Raw genomic sequence first — 18432 nt, forward strand, 5'->3', positions numbered from 1 at the left:
ATTTATTAAAAAATTTTTAGGTGTCGTGCTACAATAAAAGACTCAATTTAAAATTCCTAAGCTGAATCAACCATGTGTTCGTCGCACTAAGGCAATGTTGCGCAAATACTTCAATTCTCTCCATAATCTGCAAGTGAAGCATATTGTCCCTTCCATAACAAGGTGTCACTACAAAGCTTGCATACGTTCCGTCATGACCTATGCAAGTGTAGTGTTCACTCACGCGGTCCGCATGCACACAAACTCTCCCCAGGTCATCCAATCCCGCGCTGCAAGATAGCTGTCGGAGCACCGTGGTACGTGAGGAATATCGATCTTCCGACGACCTAAATTTAGAACCGATACGTATGTTAAATTAGCGTCTGAGTGGTACTTCGGCGGGACGCGATAACTCACTTATCGGGGTTGCCTCTCGTAACATGTTGGATCCCGCGGATCCACTCTCTGTGCTTTTAGGCCCTTCAAGCACCGGTCAACGTCCTCGTCGAAATCGTGAAGAATTCAACGAGCAAACTAACCCATAGATAGAGCCCACTGAGTTCAGTCATCCTCTCGGTGGGTCGTGATTTCGATCTGGTGGTAGATTCTGCGAAGCACTGCTTTTGCTGAGGCCAGTGTTAACACATTCTATCAGGTCAAGCCCATGAGCTCACCTATCCGTCCGCGCGTAGCTAGAACTTCACAGTTTTCGTGATAACAAGCGGGTCGTGGCAGCGCTGCTAGACAAGCAAAGAAATTGCCCATAAGTGTGATTTTTTATTTTATTGCTTTGATGGGTGGTCGAGCCCACAGCCCACCTGGTTGTTAAATGGTTACTGGAGCCCATAGACATCTACAGCGTAAATGCGCCACCCACCTTGAGATATAAGTTATAAGGTCTCAGTATAGTTACAACGGCTACGCCAACCTTCAAACCGAAACGCATTACTGCTTCACGTAGTGGAACCTACCCGTGCGGACTCACAAGAGTTCCTACCACCAGTAACCACCACTCGCTTTATTGAATGCGGTCGATAGAAACTGGGCACGGGTAGTCGCGGCCGAGTTATCCCAGAGTTATCCCTGAGATAAATTATGCACACACAAAGAAAAGCTCTTGTAAATTGCTACTGTCACACTTGTTAAGTTAAAATTTTGACTAAAATTAAAATAAAATTTAAGACGTTTTGGTTAACAAATCTCATTTCCATTTCATGTACCATGGCTTCTGACACGTTCGATCTGTTGTTTCTCTGTTGTCTAATTTTCTACAGACTGTCTTAGCTAATAGCTAAATCATAAATTATTTTCTTAAGGCATAAATAATTATTATTCAAAGCCGGTTCAAATAGTAAAAAAAATAGAGAAGGAAGCTTTAACCAACCATATAATGTGAAATAGAAACAAGTTAATACTGTACCATATTTTTATTTCAGAATTATCACGAAATCTTTTTTTATTTTTATATTTTTATATTTATACATACAACTATATAGCTTACTGTTATATTTAACTAACATACTTAACATCAATGAATCTTACGACTTGAGACGTGACTGGCGGTCATACGACCTCATAAATCTCTATTATCCAATTCAAGCATAAGTCGCCTTAAATAACTTCTATGGCACCGACAAATGTAGGTATTTGTCAATTTCCTTTCACGAGATCGTTTAGTTTTTTATCCTAGTCATTTTTAGTGTATACACAAAATTAATTTAAAAAAAGTTTTAAGGATTAACATCACATATTCTTGACTAGATCTTAGAATTAAGGACTTTTTTTAATTACGCATCTTTGCTTATTAGCAGTATGCGTTGACCCAACACGAGGTTAACAAATATTAATATGTCATCTCCGGTTCGTGCATTTCTCACTGCGTTTCAGTTCAAACAAAATAATTGTGCGTAGTTGAATTAAATGTGCGGATCCAAAAAAATAGTACAAATCGTTTTTATTGGCCGAATTTAGTAAATATATAAATGTAACAATTAATACTTTTTATATCGTTAATATAATCCGGATACCAAAAAAAAAACCGCAAAAATAATCATTATATTTTAAACATCAATTTCAAAGTTTAAAAATTAATTAACAAAAATAATAAAAGATTATAGTATTATAAATAGTATACAGGGTTTTTAAAACAATTTTCCACTTATACCTATTTCACCCTATTTCACTGAGTTAAATAAATAAAAACAGATTTTGAAACTTTTAACATTTATTTCAATACCTATCTAAATATCCCACGCGCTTCTCTACCTTGGGTTTTTTATCGTTGAAATACATAATTATAGAGTATGGGGCTCCGCCCCTATTATTTTTTATATATTAGGTAATATTCAAACATGCCTACCATCTAGAAATTCATCTAAACAGTGCATTTTTTGACGACGCACGCACAGAATACAACGCGCTTAAAAAAAGTTTTAAATACCTATACAGTCACGTACGCCATGTTTTGCCTAGCAAGTTAATGGCGTCATCTTCACAATTTCACTCTTACGGAAATAATTTTAATGACGACCAGTTCAATTGGAACCACACTCAAGAACAGCGGGAGCCATCTCTCCGCCAATAACTTATTTCTAACTTATTCGATTGTGTACAGTGAAGACGTACAGATACCTTTTTACACAATAACAAAAAACTTTCTTATTCCTGTGTGCTTAGTGCGAGTTCTTTAGCGTTCTCGATAGCTTAAAAGTTAACTCAATTTTGTATGCAGTTGGAGCAGCGCCCCTATCGGCAAACGTACGCAAACGGTCCCATACCATACAAATATGAGTTAACTTTTACGATATCGAGAACGTTAGAAAACTCGCACTAAGCACACTGAACGTATTTTAAGTCGAACGTCAACTAGCTGAACAAGGAATTTTTTGAGTGCACAATTAACAATATTCTTTCATAGGATGAGCGATTGAGGACCAGGGGCACCATTTCATTTGAGCATGTAACTTACACAGATTTAATCATTAATGGCGACACCGTTTTGATGCCCAATTAAAAAAAAAAAAACGATTACATAATTGATAGATACTTAACGAAATTCCACCCATCATTCTCGAGGTGGTATTTCTGAATAATTATCAAAAACGAAATGAAACAAGTCAGTGATGTGAGATTACTTAAAGGGCATGCCCTCTTCAGTGGGATGAACCAGAGGAAGTACATAGATTGATATATAACAACTACTAACAACAGATTGTACGAAACTACTAGGACTTATGAATTGAGCAAAATCAGCAAAATTCAAACGAACGAAGTTATGAATCTATGCTTGACAGACATTTTCTGTCAAATAAAAAATAAACAGGCAGAGGTTGTAGTCGCATACTGCCTTAACATCTCTTTTTGTAGCGATTAGATTAATTGAAAATATAATTCGACGCTTGAACGGCAAACGTGACTAAGCGACCATAACTGCTTTGTACATAAATGATAGGCAATAACCATATTCGATGCGCAAAAAATATATATTTTCTAGGTCTATTAAAATCATTTCAATCCTACAGCTAGATTCGTTAAAATAGATTTTGTTTTCAGGTATTTCAACTTTAAATTAGTCTACTGTAAAGTTCAAGCATTGTCGCTTAGTCACGTTTGCCTTTTAAGCGTCGAATTATGTATAAAATGATTGAGAAGTTGTAGCAGAGTTCCATTAACATGTATTAAATTCCTATTTGTTCTCTAAGAATGGAAAACAATTAATTTGTTACTTATTTGGTAAATAGAAGGCTGGACAATGATTATGTTTCTGATGAACCATCGCTATAAATCGATTTCATTACAGTCCTTATTCGCGCTTTCTTCATTCGATTCGTTTTCACTATTCACGGATTAAAAAAACGCTACCCAATTCCTAGATTCGCGGCTAAAGATTTATTTATTCGCGGATTTAATCGATACATACGCCTTGATAAAAAGAATACCAATGTGTAGGTTTTTTTTTATTGCTTAGATGGGTGGACGAGCTCACAGCCCACCTGGTGTTAAGTGGTTACTGGAGCCCATGGACATCTACAACGTAAACGCGCCACCCACCTTGAGATATAAGTTCTAAGATCTCAGTATAGTTACAACGGCTGCCCCACCCTTAAAACCGAAAAGCATTACTGCTTCACCGCAGAAATAGGCAGAGTGGTGGTACCTAAACGCGCGGACTCACAAGAGGTCCTACCACCAGTATCCAACCTCTAATGTCCTTTGTAAACGCGCTTTTCCATATTCACAGTTTCTGCATACGCGGCATATTCACGGAATGTATAACCCCGCGAACAAAGAGTTTTTACTTTATTACATTTCATATTAGTCTTATTGTATTCGTTTTATTAATAAACTGAATCAATTCCGTGAACGCAATCTTTCTCTAACCGACTTGCGACTACTGACTACTTAAAACCATAATGTATCAATTTAATAACTAAACAAAACTCAGTCTTCGAGATAACAAAAGATCAACATCAAATCAATACAATAAAAGTATATACATAATCAATAATAATAATAATAATAATAAAATCACAGTGTTCATTGTTTGTCGCTAATTGCGCGTTATAAACAATACGGTACAGAGACAATTACATTATATCCTAATATACATAGTGTAGATAACATATTGTATATATACATTGTCATGTGTCGTAAAATGTCTTACTTTCTTAAATATCATCAGCTGTGTCTTCGAGCCATTTTTGATTGATTGGCCTCGTCGCATTAATTTAAGATCTTAACTTAGAAGGAACGCGTATGCATGAAGAATAAGAATCCATGCGAGGATTTAGGACGAGAAGGGAGAAAGAGAGGGAGGGGAGGCTGGGGGGGGGTGTAATTTCAGTTTTTAAACGAACCTCTATCGAAACGCTAGCTTCGGTTTTTATACAATCATGTTTGAGCGTTACTTATTCGGAGGCTATAGGTTTATTATGTGAGAAGCGGATAGATCGTTTTCATCCCTACCAGTGTATACATACGATTGATAATTCATTACACGTGCCGGGTGGCGGGGAGCCGCGGCGGCGGCCGGCCCGCCTCTCCCCCCGACCACTGCTCCGACACTGGAAACGTTACGTTTATCTTCAGCCACATTTCGAAACATTTACGAGTTATTCTTGAAGAGTGTCATTAGAACTTGTAATTCACTATTATATTGTTACCAAAAACAAATCTGATCTGCAAACAAATGCAATGCGATGACCTGGATTTTGTCCCTGCCTATTCGATGGTAGCATAAGTATTCCAGTTTTTACTGGTGGTAGGACCTCTTGTGAGTCCGCGTGGGTAGGTACCACCACCCTGCCTATTTCTGCCGTGAAGCAGTAATGCGTTTCGGTTTGAAGGGTGGGGCAGCCGTTGTAACTATACTTGAAACCTTAGAGCCTATATCTCAAGGTGAGTGGCGCATTTACGTTGTGGATGTCTATGGGCTCTAGTAACCACTTAACATCAGTTGGGCTGTGGGATCGTCCAACCATCTAAGCAGTAAAAAAAAAATGGAACGCCCGCAATCGGTTCAGTCTATCTCATCATTAACCCTTTGACTGCCGTGTAGGTCAGCGGTGCCCTACGCGGCGCACTGAAGTAATTACATCGGTTTTTATTACTAGGCGAATGGATTACCTAAGTTTGCCCTCTTTTATTTGTTAATGTATGTTTTAGACTTTTAGTATGCAGATTGAAGAAAGAAATCGTCATTATTACTTCAGTACGCCGCGTAGGGCTCCGGTGACTTATGTGGCCGTCAACGTGTTAAACAAACGTGAAGGTGGAGTTCGACTTGCCTGAGTCGCGTTTGACGTCGAGGGGCGCGGGGAGGGGCGCGGGGAGGGGCGGCGGCGGCGGGGGGAGCAGCTGCTGCTCCAGACCGTTGACGCAGTTCAGCGCGCTGCCGTAGATGTGGTCGTCGCGGAAGCTGTCCCTGGACACAACCGAGTGGCGCACTCATGACAAACTACATCTCTCATTGGGAATTAGTTGTGATCGTGCAAAAATGACGTCATCGGCTTTCTGTTATCGAATTTCCGTTCGTGCCATTCATACTAACAGAAATGTAATAAGTTATATATGTTTATTATTAATGTCTTATATTATTAGCCGTTGTAACCATACTGAGACCTTCGAACTTATATCTCAAGGTGGGTGGCGCATTTACGTTGTAGATGTCTATAGGCTCCAGTAACCACTTAACACCAGGTGGGCTGTGAGCTTGCCCACCCATTTAAGAGCATTAAAAAAAATAAAAATAAACATGATGTTAATATTAAAAACCAAATTATTCCAGCCCAATTTTTAAAAGCAACCACAGCGCTTGATGTGTAAGTTGTTATTTTAGTGTTTAATGTAAACAAAAAATGACGCCTGTTTTGGCCCCGAATGACGTCACACTATAAAGTACCGCTAGGCCGCGTTTTGTTTGCGCGGAATTTTTGCAAGCGAACAACAGAGGGTTCTGTACTAGTGTCGTATTTCCGATGTGTGATTTAAATTAACTAATCATTGGATTCGGGACAGAGATGGCAAATGTTTAGTTGTCTCGCTCACCTGCCGTTCGAATTCCGGAACAGCGCTAATATCTCTTCGAAGGTCTTATTTTTCGTCTCGGGAACCTTTTTGTATGTGAATATCCAGAAGATCGCCAGGAAGGCACTGAACGGGAGGAACGTGTAGTTGTCCAGCACCGCCTGCGGAACACGTGAGGGGGGTTGGGAGAGGGGGGAAGTTTGTTAGCACAAGCTACGAGATGTAATTTAGGGACGAGCTCGCAGTCTGGAAGCCGCCGCACGTGTCGCAGTCAGAAACCTCGACTACGTTTCGTCTACGGCGGCCTCACTATTCACAGCTGAATGCTAACCAGCCACGTGGTAAAAACAAGCAAAACAGCAATAGAATATCGTATCTGCACATTTACCGTTCAACGATAAACACAATAAAGATTTTCGTAATTTCCTTTTACGGGCATTATAGATCACCGTCGATCATGGGCATCAGCTATGATATCCAAAGCCGCTGTCAAAACCAATAAACCAAAAAAGCAAAACCACAAGTTTTATAAAGAGACAATTCCTCTGCCTACCTTCATGCTCGGAAAACCAATTCCGACAACGAAATTCGCCATCCAGTTAACTAAGACTGCAATCGCCATGGCACTTGGCCGCGGACCCTGGGAGAAGAGCTCCGCCGTGATGAGCCAGGGTATGGAGCCGGGGCCCACGGCGAAGAACACCACGAAGCTGAGCGTCGACACCACCGACAGGTAACTCATCCAGTCGATCATTTCCTGCACATAACCGAAGAACTCCTATCAGAGGATAGAAGTAATGCCCTTTCCCGTAACCGACCGAATACGGAATCAATCACAAACATAAATGCAAAACACTCACTAGGTTCTGTACGTACGCAGTATTATAACCGCTATTCAAGCTAACCTAAATATTTATATTAATTCGTTCAAACATTAAGAAAGTAATTTTTAAAAAGTAACATTTTAATAATGCTTTTCACATAGCACGCAATGTACGACAATGTCGAGTCCATTGACGCGCGGTATCCGCGGGAGCACAGTGTGCGTCTGATACCTGCCACACATGTAAAGTCTTCGGATGCGGACATCGTGTAGCTGCGTTTTAGAAAATCAGTGAAGTGCTATCTGCGTTTGAGCAGCATTTGTGTGAGTAGCCTCGTTAAGCTGAGTGCTCGTTAACGTGAGTACTTTGTGTGCACGTGAATGGTGTCCTAAGCATTTATATTTGAGAGTTCACAGACTAGTTCGCACGGAGATACCGGTCTCAGTTACAGGAAAGAAATCGTTAGGGGGGGGGGGGAGAAGCTACCAACGGCTGTTTACATTTCTGATTATTTCATACTCTAATCAACTAAAATTTACGAAATATTAATGATAATTAACGTCTTTAATTTCCGAAATTATATTTGGTTCAGAAACCAAACAGCCGTTGCGCAAATGAAAAGCCGTGCAGCAGATACAGTGCAACGAAATAATATAAATTTGAATAATGAAAACAGTAATCAATAGTTGAAGAGTGGAGTCAAGAGAAGAAAAAAATATGAAAAACGGGAAACAAACAAAAAACGAGCGAAAGCGTCGTTAAAAATATCAATAAATACAGATTAATAATATTAAAATCCTGTTTCAGCAGATAGATAGGTCGTGAGATTTGATGGGACAGTGTGAGTATTGAAGAAATCATTTTGATAGGACAGAGATATCAAAATTTAAGGATATTGGTGGGGAATAGCAAGACGCTATTCTGTACCTTTCCCACCAAGTGAGTGTTTGGTTTAGAGATTCTGCGGTATTGGTGAGCATTTTTTTCAACATAGTATGTTAAGGTTTTGTGGGACATTAATATGCAATAAGTACAAATCCTAGGAAAATGTAAAGTAGAACATTTTATATGTTCACAAAAATCTACACCAACGTTATTAAGCATGACATAGCCAATGTACAATTACAATAAATAGCCAATATATACGAAATTAATAATGCCATAAATGAAATTTTTATCTTGATGCAGAGGACTTAAGCCTCGTGTGACTTCGACCTTCGGCTCTCACGATAAGAGTTCCAACCACTGCTTAATGTACACACAAGTCTTATAGGTATCCAATGTGAAGACAAACTTACTTTGAACATAATTAGTCCCATTGTATTAAAGTCCACAAATCTGACGGTTTTACGTCACACAAAACAAAATACAATTTTAGAACACACCTTTATTAGGAAGGAGATCGTGATGAAGATGGAGAAGATGAACATTCCTCCGAGACCGTACAGATGGAGGGTGCGTCGTCCGGTTCTGTCCATAAGCGGCAAAGACACCAACGTCATCCCGACCATGATGGCCCCGATGCCCATTGTTGCAAACTTCGCCGACTCCTCCGTCAGGCCCGAAGAAGTGAAGAGAAAAGTGGAGTAGTTTATCACCTGAATAAACATATGATAAATACGATATAAATATGGATGAATTAATGGTAAATTATATAATACTAGTGGTCCCGCAGTAGTCGAAATTCGACAATAATTAATTGAAATGTTATGTTTAAAGATTATTTCAGTTCTATTGTCATATTCTTCTTTATTATAATCACAGATTTGGCCAAAACTACACTAAAGATAAATAATCTGAAAAATAAACAATATTGATCTATTCTCCATGACCGCAAACAATAACAAAAGTTTGACAATTGACAATAAATATCTAGTACATTTATATCTATGTGTTGTGTCAAATAAATGGCAGTGTGTGTAATGTTTTTTTTTTATTGATTTAATGTATCTTTTATGCATTATTTTAAAAAAATATTAGCATTGTGCACTTCTTCTCTATATTCTCTATAAGTGTGGAAAATTTCATACAACTCCGTCGGCGCAATTTTCGTAAAAAGGGATACAAAGTTTTTGCTTCACGTATTAATATATAGATTTATAATATCTTGCACTGCACTAAAATTCGCATGTCAAATAATGACAAAGCATACACGCTGCCTTTAACTTATGTAATAACTCTTTGTCACTATGCTTGGCGAATAAATGATTTCTTTCTTTCTTTCTTACATATATTGAAGATACATCACAACATATAGTTACAGGGCGATGTAGAAAAAAAATCCGTAATCTAGGGTTGTATGAACCCTGTCTTTTACTATGGCAGCGAAAGTATGATACGTTCCGATTCGTAGTGAGAACGGTCTCAAGGTGGATGACCTTTGACTGGGTGTTGTATTGTCCGATCCGCCAACTTTGGGTTTATTTTATTGCTGATTTTAAATAAAACAGTTTTAGATTTCATTATTACCAAAAGAAATCTATATTCCATTGACAGTCCTGGAAGGACGTTTGAAACCTTCTTTTAAAGTTGTGTAAGTGTAAGTGTAAGTGCAAGTGTAAGTGTTGTGTAAGTGTTCAATTAACCCGGCCGATGGGTGATTAGGTCGGATTATGTCGGACTCCAAGCGACTCCCGACTAAGCCCTGGTGCTTGAGACCTACCGCATTGATTCCGCTAAGCTGCTGAGAGAGCTGCATCACGACTCCGATGAGGAGCGGCGCCCGCAGCGTCGGCGAGCAGAGCAACTCTCGCATCGAAATAGAAGCCTCCGATTGCTGGGCTCGCTCTTCAGCTCTCATCTCTTCAATATCCTCTTCGACCTATTGGGGATGTTGACCACGTAATTACATTTTGAGGTCGTCGTGGCTGGTACTCGACAAATGTTCACGATTGACTTCCACGGGGAAGAAATAACATCGTGTAATAAAAATCAAATCGGCAAAATTATAATTTGCGTAATTTCTGGTGGTAGGACCTCTTGTGAGTCCGCACGGGTAGGTACCACCACCCTGCCTATTTTTGCCGTGAAGCAGTAATACGTTTCGGCTTGAAGGATGAAGCAGCCGTTGTAACTATACTGAGACCTTAGAACTTACATCTCAAGGTGGGTGGCGCATTTACGTCGTAAATGTCTATGGGCTCCAGTAACCTCTTAACACCAGGTGGGCTGAGAGCTCGTCCACACATCTAAGCAATAAAAAAAAATACATGTCCAAAAGCACAAACAGAAAATCCCTTCAAATCTATTTCTGATAATTCATATCATAGGGTAAGCTTTTAATTTGAAATTTTGAATTTTTACCTAATATGAGGATCGAACCCATGACTCTCAAACCAGCAGTCGGAAGTACAAACTAATGCGCCAATGAGTTTTCAAAATTGATAATGAATTGTAATGATATAATTCTATCGGCACTTACCTGATTACTAGCTCGCAGTCTCCTCAGAGCTCGCCTCGCTTCTTCTTCCCATTGACGAGTGATGAGTAAATATCTAGGAGATTCGGGACAGGCCGGGAGCAGGACCAACTGTAGAACCGCTGGACAGATGGCGAGACCTGAAACCAACCGTCCGAATACAAATGTTTTTGCTTTTTTTCCCTACCTACTGGTAACCTCGAAGGGCTATTCCAGCTTCCCCGGGTGGGGAGGCGAGCTTACCGTTATCTAGCTAGCACTAGCTCTAGCAAGAGTAGTGCTTTACAGACTCTATCACCGGATTGGAAACGCAAACCACTGAGAAGGTCCGGCGAGAAACTCAATGGGTTGTGTCTATTGGCTTATTTGCACCTCGAATTCGACAACTTCAACGAGGACGATGCTTGAAGAGCCTAAACGCATCGAGAGAGATCGATATACATATATATATTAGGACATACTCAGGGAAAGTCGTCGTGGCCTAAAGGATAAGACGTCCGGTGCATTCGTGTGTAGCGATGCACCGGTGTTCGAATCCCGCAGGCGGGTACCAATTTTTCTAATGAAATACGTACTCAACAAATGCTCACGATTGACTTCCACGGTGAAGGAATAACATCGTGTAATAAAAATCAAACCCGCAAAATTATAATTTGCACGGAGCACGGTAATAGAGTCCGCACGGGTAGGTAACCACCACCCCGCCTATTTCCGCCGTGAAGCAGTAATGCGTTTCGGTTCGAAGGGTGGGGTAGCCGTTGTAACTATACTTGAGACCTTAGAACTTATATCTCGAGGTGGGTGGCTCATTTACGCTGTAGATGTCTAAGGGCTCCAGTAACCACTTAACACCAGGTGGGCTGTGAGCTCGTCCACCCATCTAAGCAATAAAAATAAAAAAAGAAACGGCGGTAGTGCGTTTCCCTATCGCCTGCGTCGCATATATAATTAGAGGTGGCCACAATAAGATTAGAGTATCACACCGCTTTTTCGAAGATGCTACCTTCGTCCAAGCAGACACTTTTAATTCATATAAACTATAATTGATTCAAAATGCAGTTTCACCACTGAAAAACTATCTATCGACAAGAAACAAAGAATTTGTTCTTTTCCGTATAAAGGTAAAGGCCAAAGATCTGATCAGCAGTGTCGCTGTGTGCAACACAATCACATACCAGCTTCATAATGTATTATTTATTTTACCTAACAATATTGGCCATCCTTCGTCCGTTCCAAGAATCTGTTCGATGCCCAGGACCTGGGAGATCAGCAAGCCGACTGTGACGGCAAGCTGGTTGACGGTGCCCAATCCGCCCCTCAGGTTCAGGGGAGCTATCTCCGATATGTACATTGGCACTAAGGACGTGTTCAAACCTGGACGAGAAAGGTAATAATGAAAATTGACATACAAATAGTATGTTGTCGTAACTAGCTTTGTGCTCTATACTCTATAAAAGTGATGAACTTTTACTATTAGAAATAAATCTATGATTTGCGTACTGGAAACATATAAAATAATATAAGCCGTCTTCCTTCTCGAAGATTAGGTCAAAGTAATATTATTCTTGTACTGACATGGATCCTTGACACGAGCGCGAATTTTCATGTTAAACAGACATTTTGAAGTTGATAAAAATTACCTTTTAAATTTCTTTACACAGTCAGAGATAAATTTCTTTACACAGTCAGAGATCAAGCTAATAACAGCGTGTTAAGGAACATTGAAATTACGCAAATACATAATAAAAAACATTTTCTTGCCCTTATATCCTTACTATATGAGGGCGGCGCAACGTGTCATTTCCCCATTCACACTTATCACAGGTCATCTCCATTTCCCTAAGTCCATCCAAGTCATTTTAGGGCTCTAATTATATTACACAATAAAAAACATCATGCTGTATAATATCAAGTACATACCGCAGTTGACGCCTATAATAAATCTGCCAAAGATGAGGAATTCGTAGCAATGCGAGATCCTGGTAAAGCCCATGAGGCTCGCGCCGCCAATGCCGAGTACGTTGTTGAGCAATAACCCTCCTTTCCTATAATAATAACACTAGCATCAGTCTAACCACTTTCTGTAACTATTCCCATAGGCACAGCCCACTGAGTTTCACGCTGATCTTCTCAGTGGATCGCGATTCCGATCCGGTAGTAGATTCAGCGAAGCTCTCAACTTACTAGGGCTAATGTTAGCAAATTTTCTCAGGTTCAGTCAGTTTTCAGCTTCACCGACCAAGCGAAGCTGAAATAGCCCCTAATGGCTACCAGCGATTAGGCAGGACAAAAAATGGCAATTATGTTAAAAGGGCAAGAGGATATCACAAAGTCACAACCTGTCCGACTTTTCAGATGACCACGCGACCCTAGATTCCTCTATTTACCATCTTCTTTTCCATTCTTTCTTCTACGTAATACTTTCTAGTCTGAATCATGAAGCCGTTGTGTGGTATCCACCGCCCTTCCTATTTCTACAGAGAGTCAATCGTTTTTTCCTATTGCTTAGACAGGTGAATGAGTCCACGGTCCATTCGGTGTTAAGTGGTTACCAGAGGACTATACAACGTGAATGCCATCACCTTACTTTAGACATGAGGCCTAAGTTTCGATTGAATAGTATAATGGCAGCCCTACCCTTCAAACCTGCGCGGACTAAAAAACGTCCTATCACAAGTTATCACGCAATTTATATATCTTGTCAGTTTTTTTTATAATACTATGTTAATCCCTCACTTCGAAATTTATTCGAGAAGATGAGTTAAGTATTTCATTACAAAAACAGGCACCTGTTTACGAGATTTGAAAACTGGCACGGTCGCATCACTTGCATCGCTCGATACAACACAACAACAACACCGGACGTCTTATCTTTTAGACCACATCGAGTTAAAATAATTAATGTTCTCAAGGTGGGCTGCGACACTGTTATGACGGTTATGAAAAAAATCATATGCCCTCCCGTGACCTACGCTAACAGCAGTAATTAAGAACCGCAATTTGAAATAATTGCAAACGAATTCGTTACTTTAGTGAAATTATAGTGAAAATGAAAACACAACCTGTGCCAAGACTATTCAAGCTTAAAACATTTAATCGTAAATAAAAAACAAATTAAATTAATAATTTAAAAATACTCATAAAATACTTAATACATAGGTATAGTAATCGGCAAACTTCTTGAGCAAATGACCTTGACTGCGCAGAACCGAATTTTAGGTCACTTTGGTGGTGAGGGTGAGGCGCGACGGCAGGGGAAATCGTATCGAGCGCGTTATTGGTAGATCAGTCGAACCTTGCGTCCCGCACCGCGCCCTCATTCCGCTTGCTCCCAAAAGTACGCTTGCGTACAGTGGAAAGTCTATCGTTATTAATCGTTAAGTTATTTGTTATAATTGCTTGTGGACTTTGTTGCCATTGCTATTTGTTGAGTGTTTGTTGATTTTTTATAAAACATACACTATGCCGTGACAAACTGGTGTAGTACTTAAAAGAAAGGGTAGAAAATTTGTGTACGACGTATATTGCTTCTTTATAAAACAGGGGAAGAATGATATGGAAAAATTAAAACAGACTTCGGAAGCAACAAAAACATCAGTGAGTACTGTTAGGTGCATTATTAACGAAGCTAAAGGCTCTGGCTTGCTCGCCGTGTTTCGGACTCCGGGTAAGAAAAGATCAGGGAAGAAGAAAGTTACCCGAATGGATAGTTTCGTTCAATCTGTAATAAAAATATGTAATCATAATAACTACATAACAAGCAGCGAAACTCCGTACCGTAGAAAGGCTTCGAAAATTTTAAAGAAGATATAAATTTTAATGGCTCGGAATGAAGCTTACGACGGATTATGAAAGAGCTAGGCTTCAGATGGAAAAAAGAACAGAAAATAATCGGAAGCTGGTAAATGAAAAAAGTAACATTCGATTACTACGAATCGAATATCTTCAAAAAATAATTAATTATAGACAAAAAAGAAGACCGAATCGACCGAGTTGTAAACTACGCCGATGAGCCCTATGTCGACTCATCACGATGATAGCGACTCGGGTGATGAAAACAGTGATGATGATGATGGTCAAGATTATGATAACGAAAAAAAAATTACAAATACCAGCTTCGCTTCAACTGAACCAAGACCTGGCAACAGCTCTAGTTTTGACTTAATAGAAGGAATATCTATTTTACCCCAAGATTAAATTATTACAATTATTAACCTATATGTTTTGTTGATGTTCTAATAAATATATAAATAAATACATATGTTGATTTTAATAATTTAATAGCATTATGACGCAGAGTAAGTAATGTTTTTGCACGTGAGTGTACCATGCGCAAACTTACCCCCACTACGTCAACAAATGCTCAAGAAGTTTGCCGGTTATTATAATTGTATTTAAAAATTGTTGCTTAAATCTATCGGGGCTTTAAAAATCACTTGCCTTCCGAACCGGTTGGCAATCATTCCGCCCGAGAAGCCCCCCACCATGCCCCCGATGGCGAAGATGCTGACCGCTACTGAGTACAGCCTGTTGACCGTATCATCGTGCAGATCCATCCCGTATCGGCTCTTATATACATCCTTTATGAAGTTTGCGATGTTCTACACAACAGATTAATAAGTCAGTTTCAGTTGTTCTAATTATAGCGATTCTCAACCAGTAGGGCGCTCACCCCCAGAGATTGTCGGGGTTTGATTGGGGTTACATAAAACTAATATTGGTAATAGCGGAAATACGAAAACAGTTAATTTATACAAAACTTTATTATTTTTTTCTACCTATGCTCATAGCCTTGAGAGGCTATTTCAGCTTTTCCTTGCGGCTTAAGCCGGAATGTTGCTAACACTGGCCCGGGCAAGGGCAGTGCTTCGCAGAATCTACCACCGGATCGGAAAAGCGGTACACTGAGAAGATCCGGCGAGAAACTCGGTGGGCTGTGTCTATGGGTTAATTTACTTGTCGAACCCTTCGTCGCAAGTGACGGGTTCGGCAAGGGCGGTGACCGGAATTTGCTAGAGTGTTACAATGTGTGTCTGTCTGTACAATGTTACAATGTATGTCTACAATGTATAATTTAAAATTAACACTATAACTCACTAAGTTACTAGACTATGAGCGGTGAGTTGGTAAACTGCAGTACATTCCTTTTTATACTGTCTATGTTCGTGTATGTTACAAGAAACGACCCGCAATTTTGAGAGTAGGAAGTTATCAGGGGAGAGGTGATCATAAATGAAAAGTTTTATTAAAGAATACAGGTCCGAAAAAAAGGTTGAGAAGCACTGTTCTAGTCATCAGTTTTTACTGTCTTAGTTTCTAGTTCTTACTTTCCCAGGAGCATTGATGACTCCGGTGTTGTATCCGAATTGTAGCATTCCCAACACCGCCGTAAAAATAGCGTACGACAGGAAGAATGTGAGGCCCTGTGAGTATGAGCATAATGTCATAATCAAACTGTTCAATTTCAACCTAACATATGATAGAGGAGGATGTTTTTCATAAGCATAATAAAGCTCTCCAAATAAAGTCTTCCTTAAGATTTAAAACTCTTTGCTTATAAGTCTTGGATATATTTTACGGTAAGTCGAGATATATTTGAAAATGCCTAATAATCTCTGAGTCTGACTCTGATATGCCAAGTAATTATTGAGGCAATGAAAAATCCGTCACAGGTTTAATAAGGAGTTAATATATTGTATATTTTTGACAATTTGTTAATGTTACTTTTCATATGGTGACTATGTACTCAAGCGAATTATGTAACTCTTTGGGTTGTGACCTTGTCAACTATTTAGCCATCGAGATAAAATTTAAAATAATAAAATGATTTTTAATACATTATTTGCTTAGTAAAATTTATAAAAATTATAGTACATAGAATTTTCTTTCATATTTTTCATGATGTTATCTTATGACTTGTAACTGGAATTTTCTAAAGATGTAATTTGAAAATTATGAACGAATTTGAATCTCACCTGTTCGAGCAGCCTGAGTTTCCTCTGTTGGGTGTGTTCCTCGAGCCTATCAACATATTCGCGGAGTTCTTCTATTTCTTCCTTCACCAGTTGTACAGTCTCCAGTTCTTGCTTGATGGCTACCATATCCCGTTTTACCTGAACCAGTACAATTTGTTCTCAAATTGATTTTTATGTTTCACAAAATCCATTGTAAAAGTTTTCCACTAGGTTTTATTATCCAGAAAACCAGATATATGCTTCAAATTCATGAAAATATATTAAACTTTGATGACTTTATAGACCTGTCTGAACTTTGCTGATTCTATGCAATATAATAATTAGCAAAAACAGTAATGGTTCATTAACTTACTATTTAATAAATAAAAAATTCTTGAAATAATTCAAGAGCCTGATTCACTCTGTTAAAGGTTGCACTAAAACAGTAACCTTTCATTGGTTAATAAACTGTTCATCAGTTTAATTTAGTTAAAACTTACTATTGAACTGCTTTTAGGAATTAATTATTAAACAGACGTTTAGTTAGTTTAGTTTAGTTAGTCTTACAACATGACTACTGCTATTGTCATTTATAAATTGCAAGATTAAACATGTGTTATCTTTGATGTTATAACAGTACTGAGGTACAGTCAACAAATTTGCATCCAAGGATTAACTTAAATTAAATTCTTGTAGATTGTTTTTCTCAAAATGTAACTGTACGTAGTTTACTTCTAAAAATATGACAATTTGTAGAAACCTATCAATTCACAAATATAATTTTGGCTTTTTTGTATATTTGCTGTAGTAGTAAATTCACCAATGATGACAATGTGAAATATATATTAGATTTATGGAAATAGCAAAGCTTGATCATAGTTAGACTATTTGGTGGAATTAAATTCTGCTGCACTTCCCAATAATTCTGACGGAACAATAATATGAATATTGAAGTCTGAAACAGTAATTTCAACAAACGTGAGAAACATAATTGGAATTTGATGAATAAATCGCCTTACAATACTTTTAGTTTAGATATGGCGTATCTATTTATAAATCAAAAATCAATTTCGCAGATTGCTAAGCTGAATTAAAAATTTTGCGAATAAATTGTAGTGTTTACCTCTGAAACTTCACTCTGGCATGACTCCACGCTCTTGGTAAACTCTTGCAGCTGCGTTCTGATCTCGCAGAGTGCGGCCGTAGTTTCCAGCTGTCGGTCGCCTCCCTGGAGCTCCTCAAGTTTGGCCGACAGATTCATGCTCATCACGCTCACCTGTTTTCAGGCATTCGCCTGTGCAGCTCATATTCACTGTTCGTACTTCTCCCGCATCTCGAACCAGCGAGAAGTTGAGCAAGGTAGTTTTTTTTTGTTTCCTCGAAACCTACCTATAATAAATGATAGACTCATATTTAACCGAAAATACTAAAATTTTAAGAATTGTACTGGACCCTAGATTCAATAACAAATATACCGCAATACATGACACTACAATACAATATTTTTAGAAATTATTTGGACTGTTTGTTTACTTACCTACCTACCTACTTTTCGTCTTCTGGTTTTAGTTTTGACACTTTTTTGTTTGATAGTTTGACAGCCATATCTTTTTAATTTGCAAACGGCCTGTACAACTCGTCTTTTCGACCATCTTCACTGCTTTTTTTAATCTTCACTTAATACCTTTCAATATAGTCATTGACTTCTTACGATGTCATGATCACCAACCTT

At 38.7% G+C, this 18432-nt stretch overlaps 2 protein-coding genes across 3 annotated transcripts in view; one reads left to right on the forward strand and one right to left on the reverse strand.

Annotated features, from left to right (window-relative positions):
* LOC149503248 (activity-regulated cytoskeleton associated protein 2-like) overlaps positions 1-14439 on the forward strand; it is a 78836-nt gene extending 64397 nt beyond the window's left edge. The window contains exon 2 of the mRNA XM_089736668.1: positions 13906-14439. Within this exon, the coding sequence (XP_089592794.1) occupies positions 13906-14030 (125 nt within the window). The 3' untranslated portion in view covers positions 14031-14439. The remainder of the gene's footprint in view (positions 1-13905) is intronic.
* LOC114251759 (glucose transporter type 1) lies at positions 1392-18296 on the reverse strand. Of its 2 annotated transcripts, none has more exons than XM_089736674.1 (14): positions 18238-18296; positions 17824-18089; positions 16722-16859; positions 16074-16169; positions 15187-15347; positions 12667-12791; positions 11950-12120; positions 10750-10886; positions 9991-10149; positions 8714-8926; positions 7058-7261; positions 6526-6665; positions 5766-5902; positions 1392-5042 (listed from the first exon to the last, which is right to left on the reverse strand). In XM_089736674.1, the coding sequence occupies exons 2-14, from the start codon at positions 17965-17967 to the stop codon at positions 4972-4974; spliced, it is 1896 nt and encodes a 631-aa protein (XP_089592800.1). In that variant the 5' UTR covers positions 17968-18089; positions 18238-18296; the 3' UTR covers positions 1392-4971. The 2 variants fall into 2 exon arrangements, with proteins under 2 accessions (XP_089592800.1, XP_028041946.2); XM_028186145.2 differs by having other exon boundaries at positions 7058-7282.
* Between the last annotated feature and the right edge of the window lie 136 nt (positions 18297-18432).

Source organism: Bombyx mandarina, chromosome 03 (assembly GCF_030267445.1).
Source record: "Bombyx mandarina strain Sakado chromosome 03, ASM3026744v2".
NCBI lineage: Eukaryota > Metazoa > Arthropoda > Insecta > Lepidoptera > Bombycidae > Bombyx > Bombyx mandarina.

What these genes read in the sequence shown, in the direction of transcription:
- LOC114251759 (XM_028186145.2), bottom strand. Translation starts at nt 17,967, where the DNA reads ATGAGCATGAATCTGTCGGCCAAACTTGAGGAGCTCCAGGGAGGCGAC. An exon ending in ATTGCCAACCGGTTCGGAAG is followed by an intron (nt 12,792 to 15,186) that starts GCAAGTGATTTT and finishes TTATTATTATAG; the next exon opens with GAAAGGAGGGTTATTGCTCA. An exon ending in TATTATAGGCGTCAACTGCG is followed by an intron (nt 12,121 to 12,666) that starts GTATGTACTTGA and finishes TTTCTCGTCCAG; the next exon opens with GTTTGAACACGTCCTTAGTG.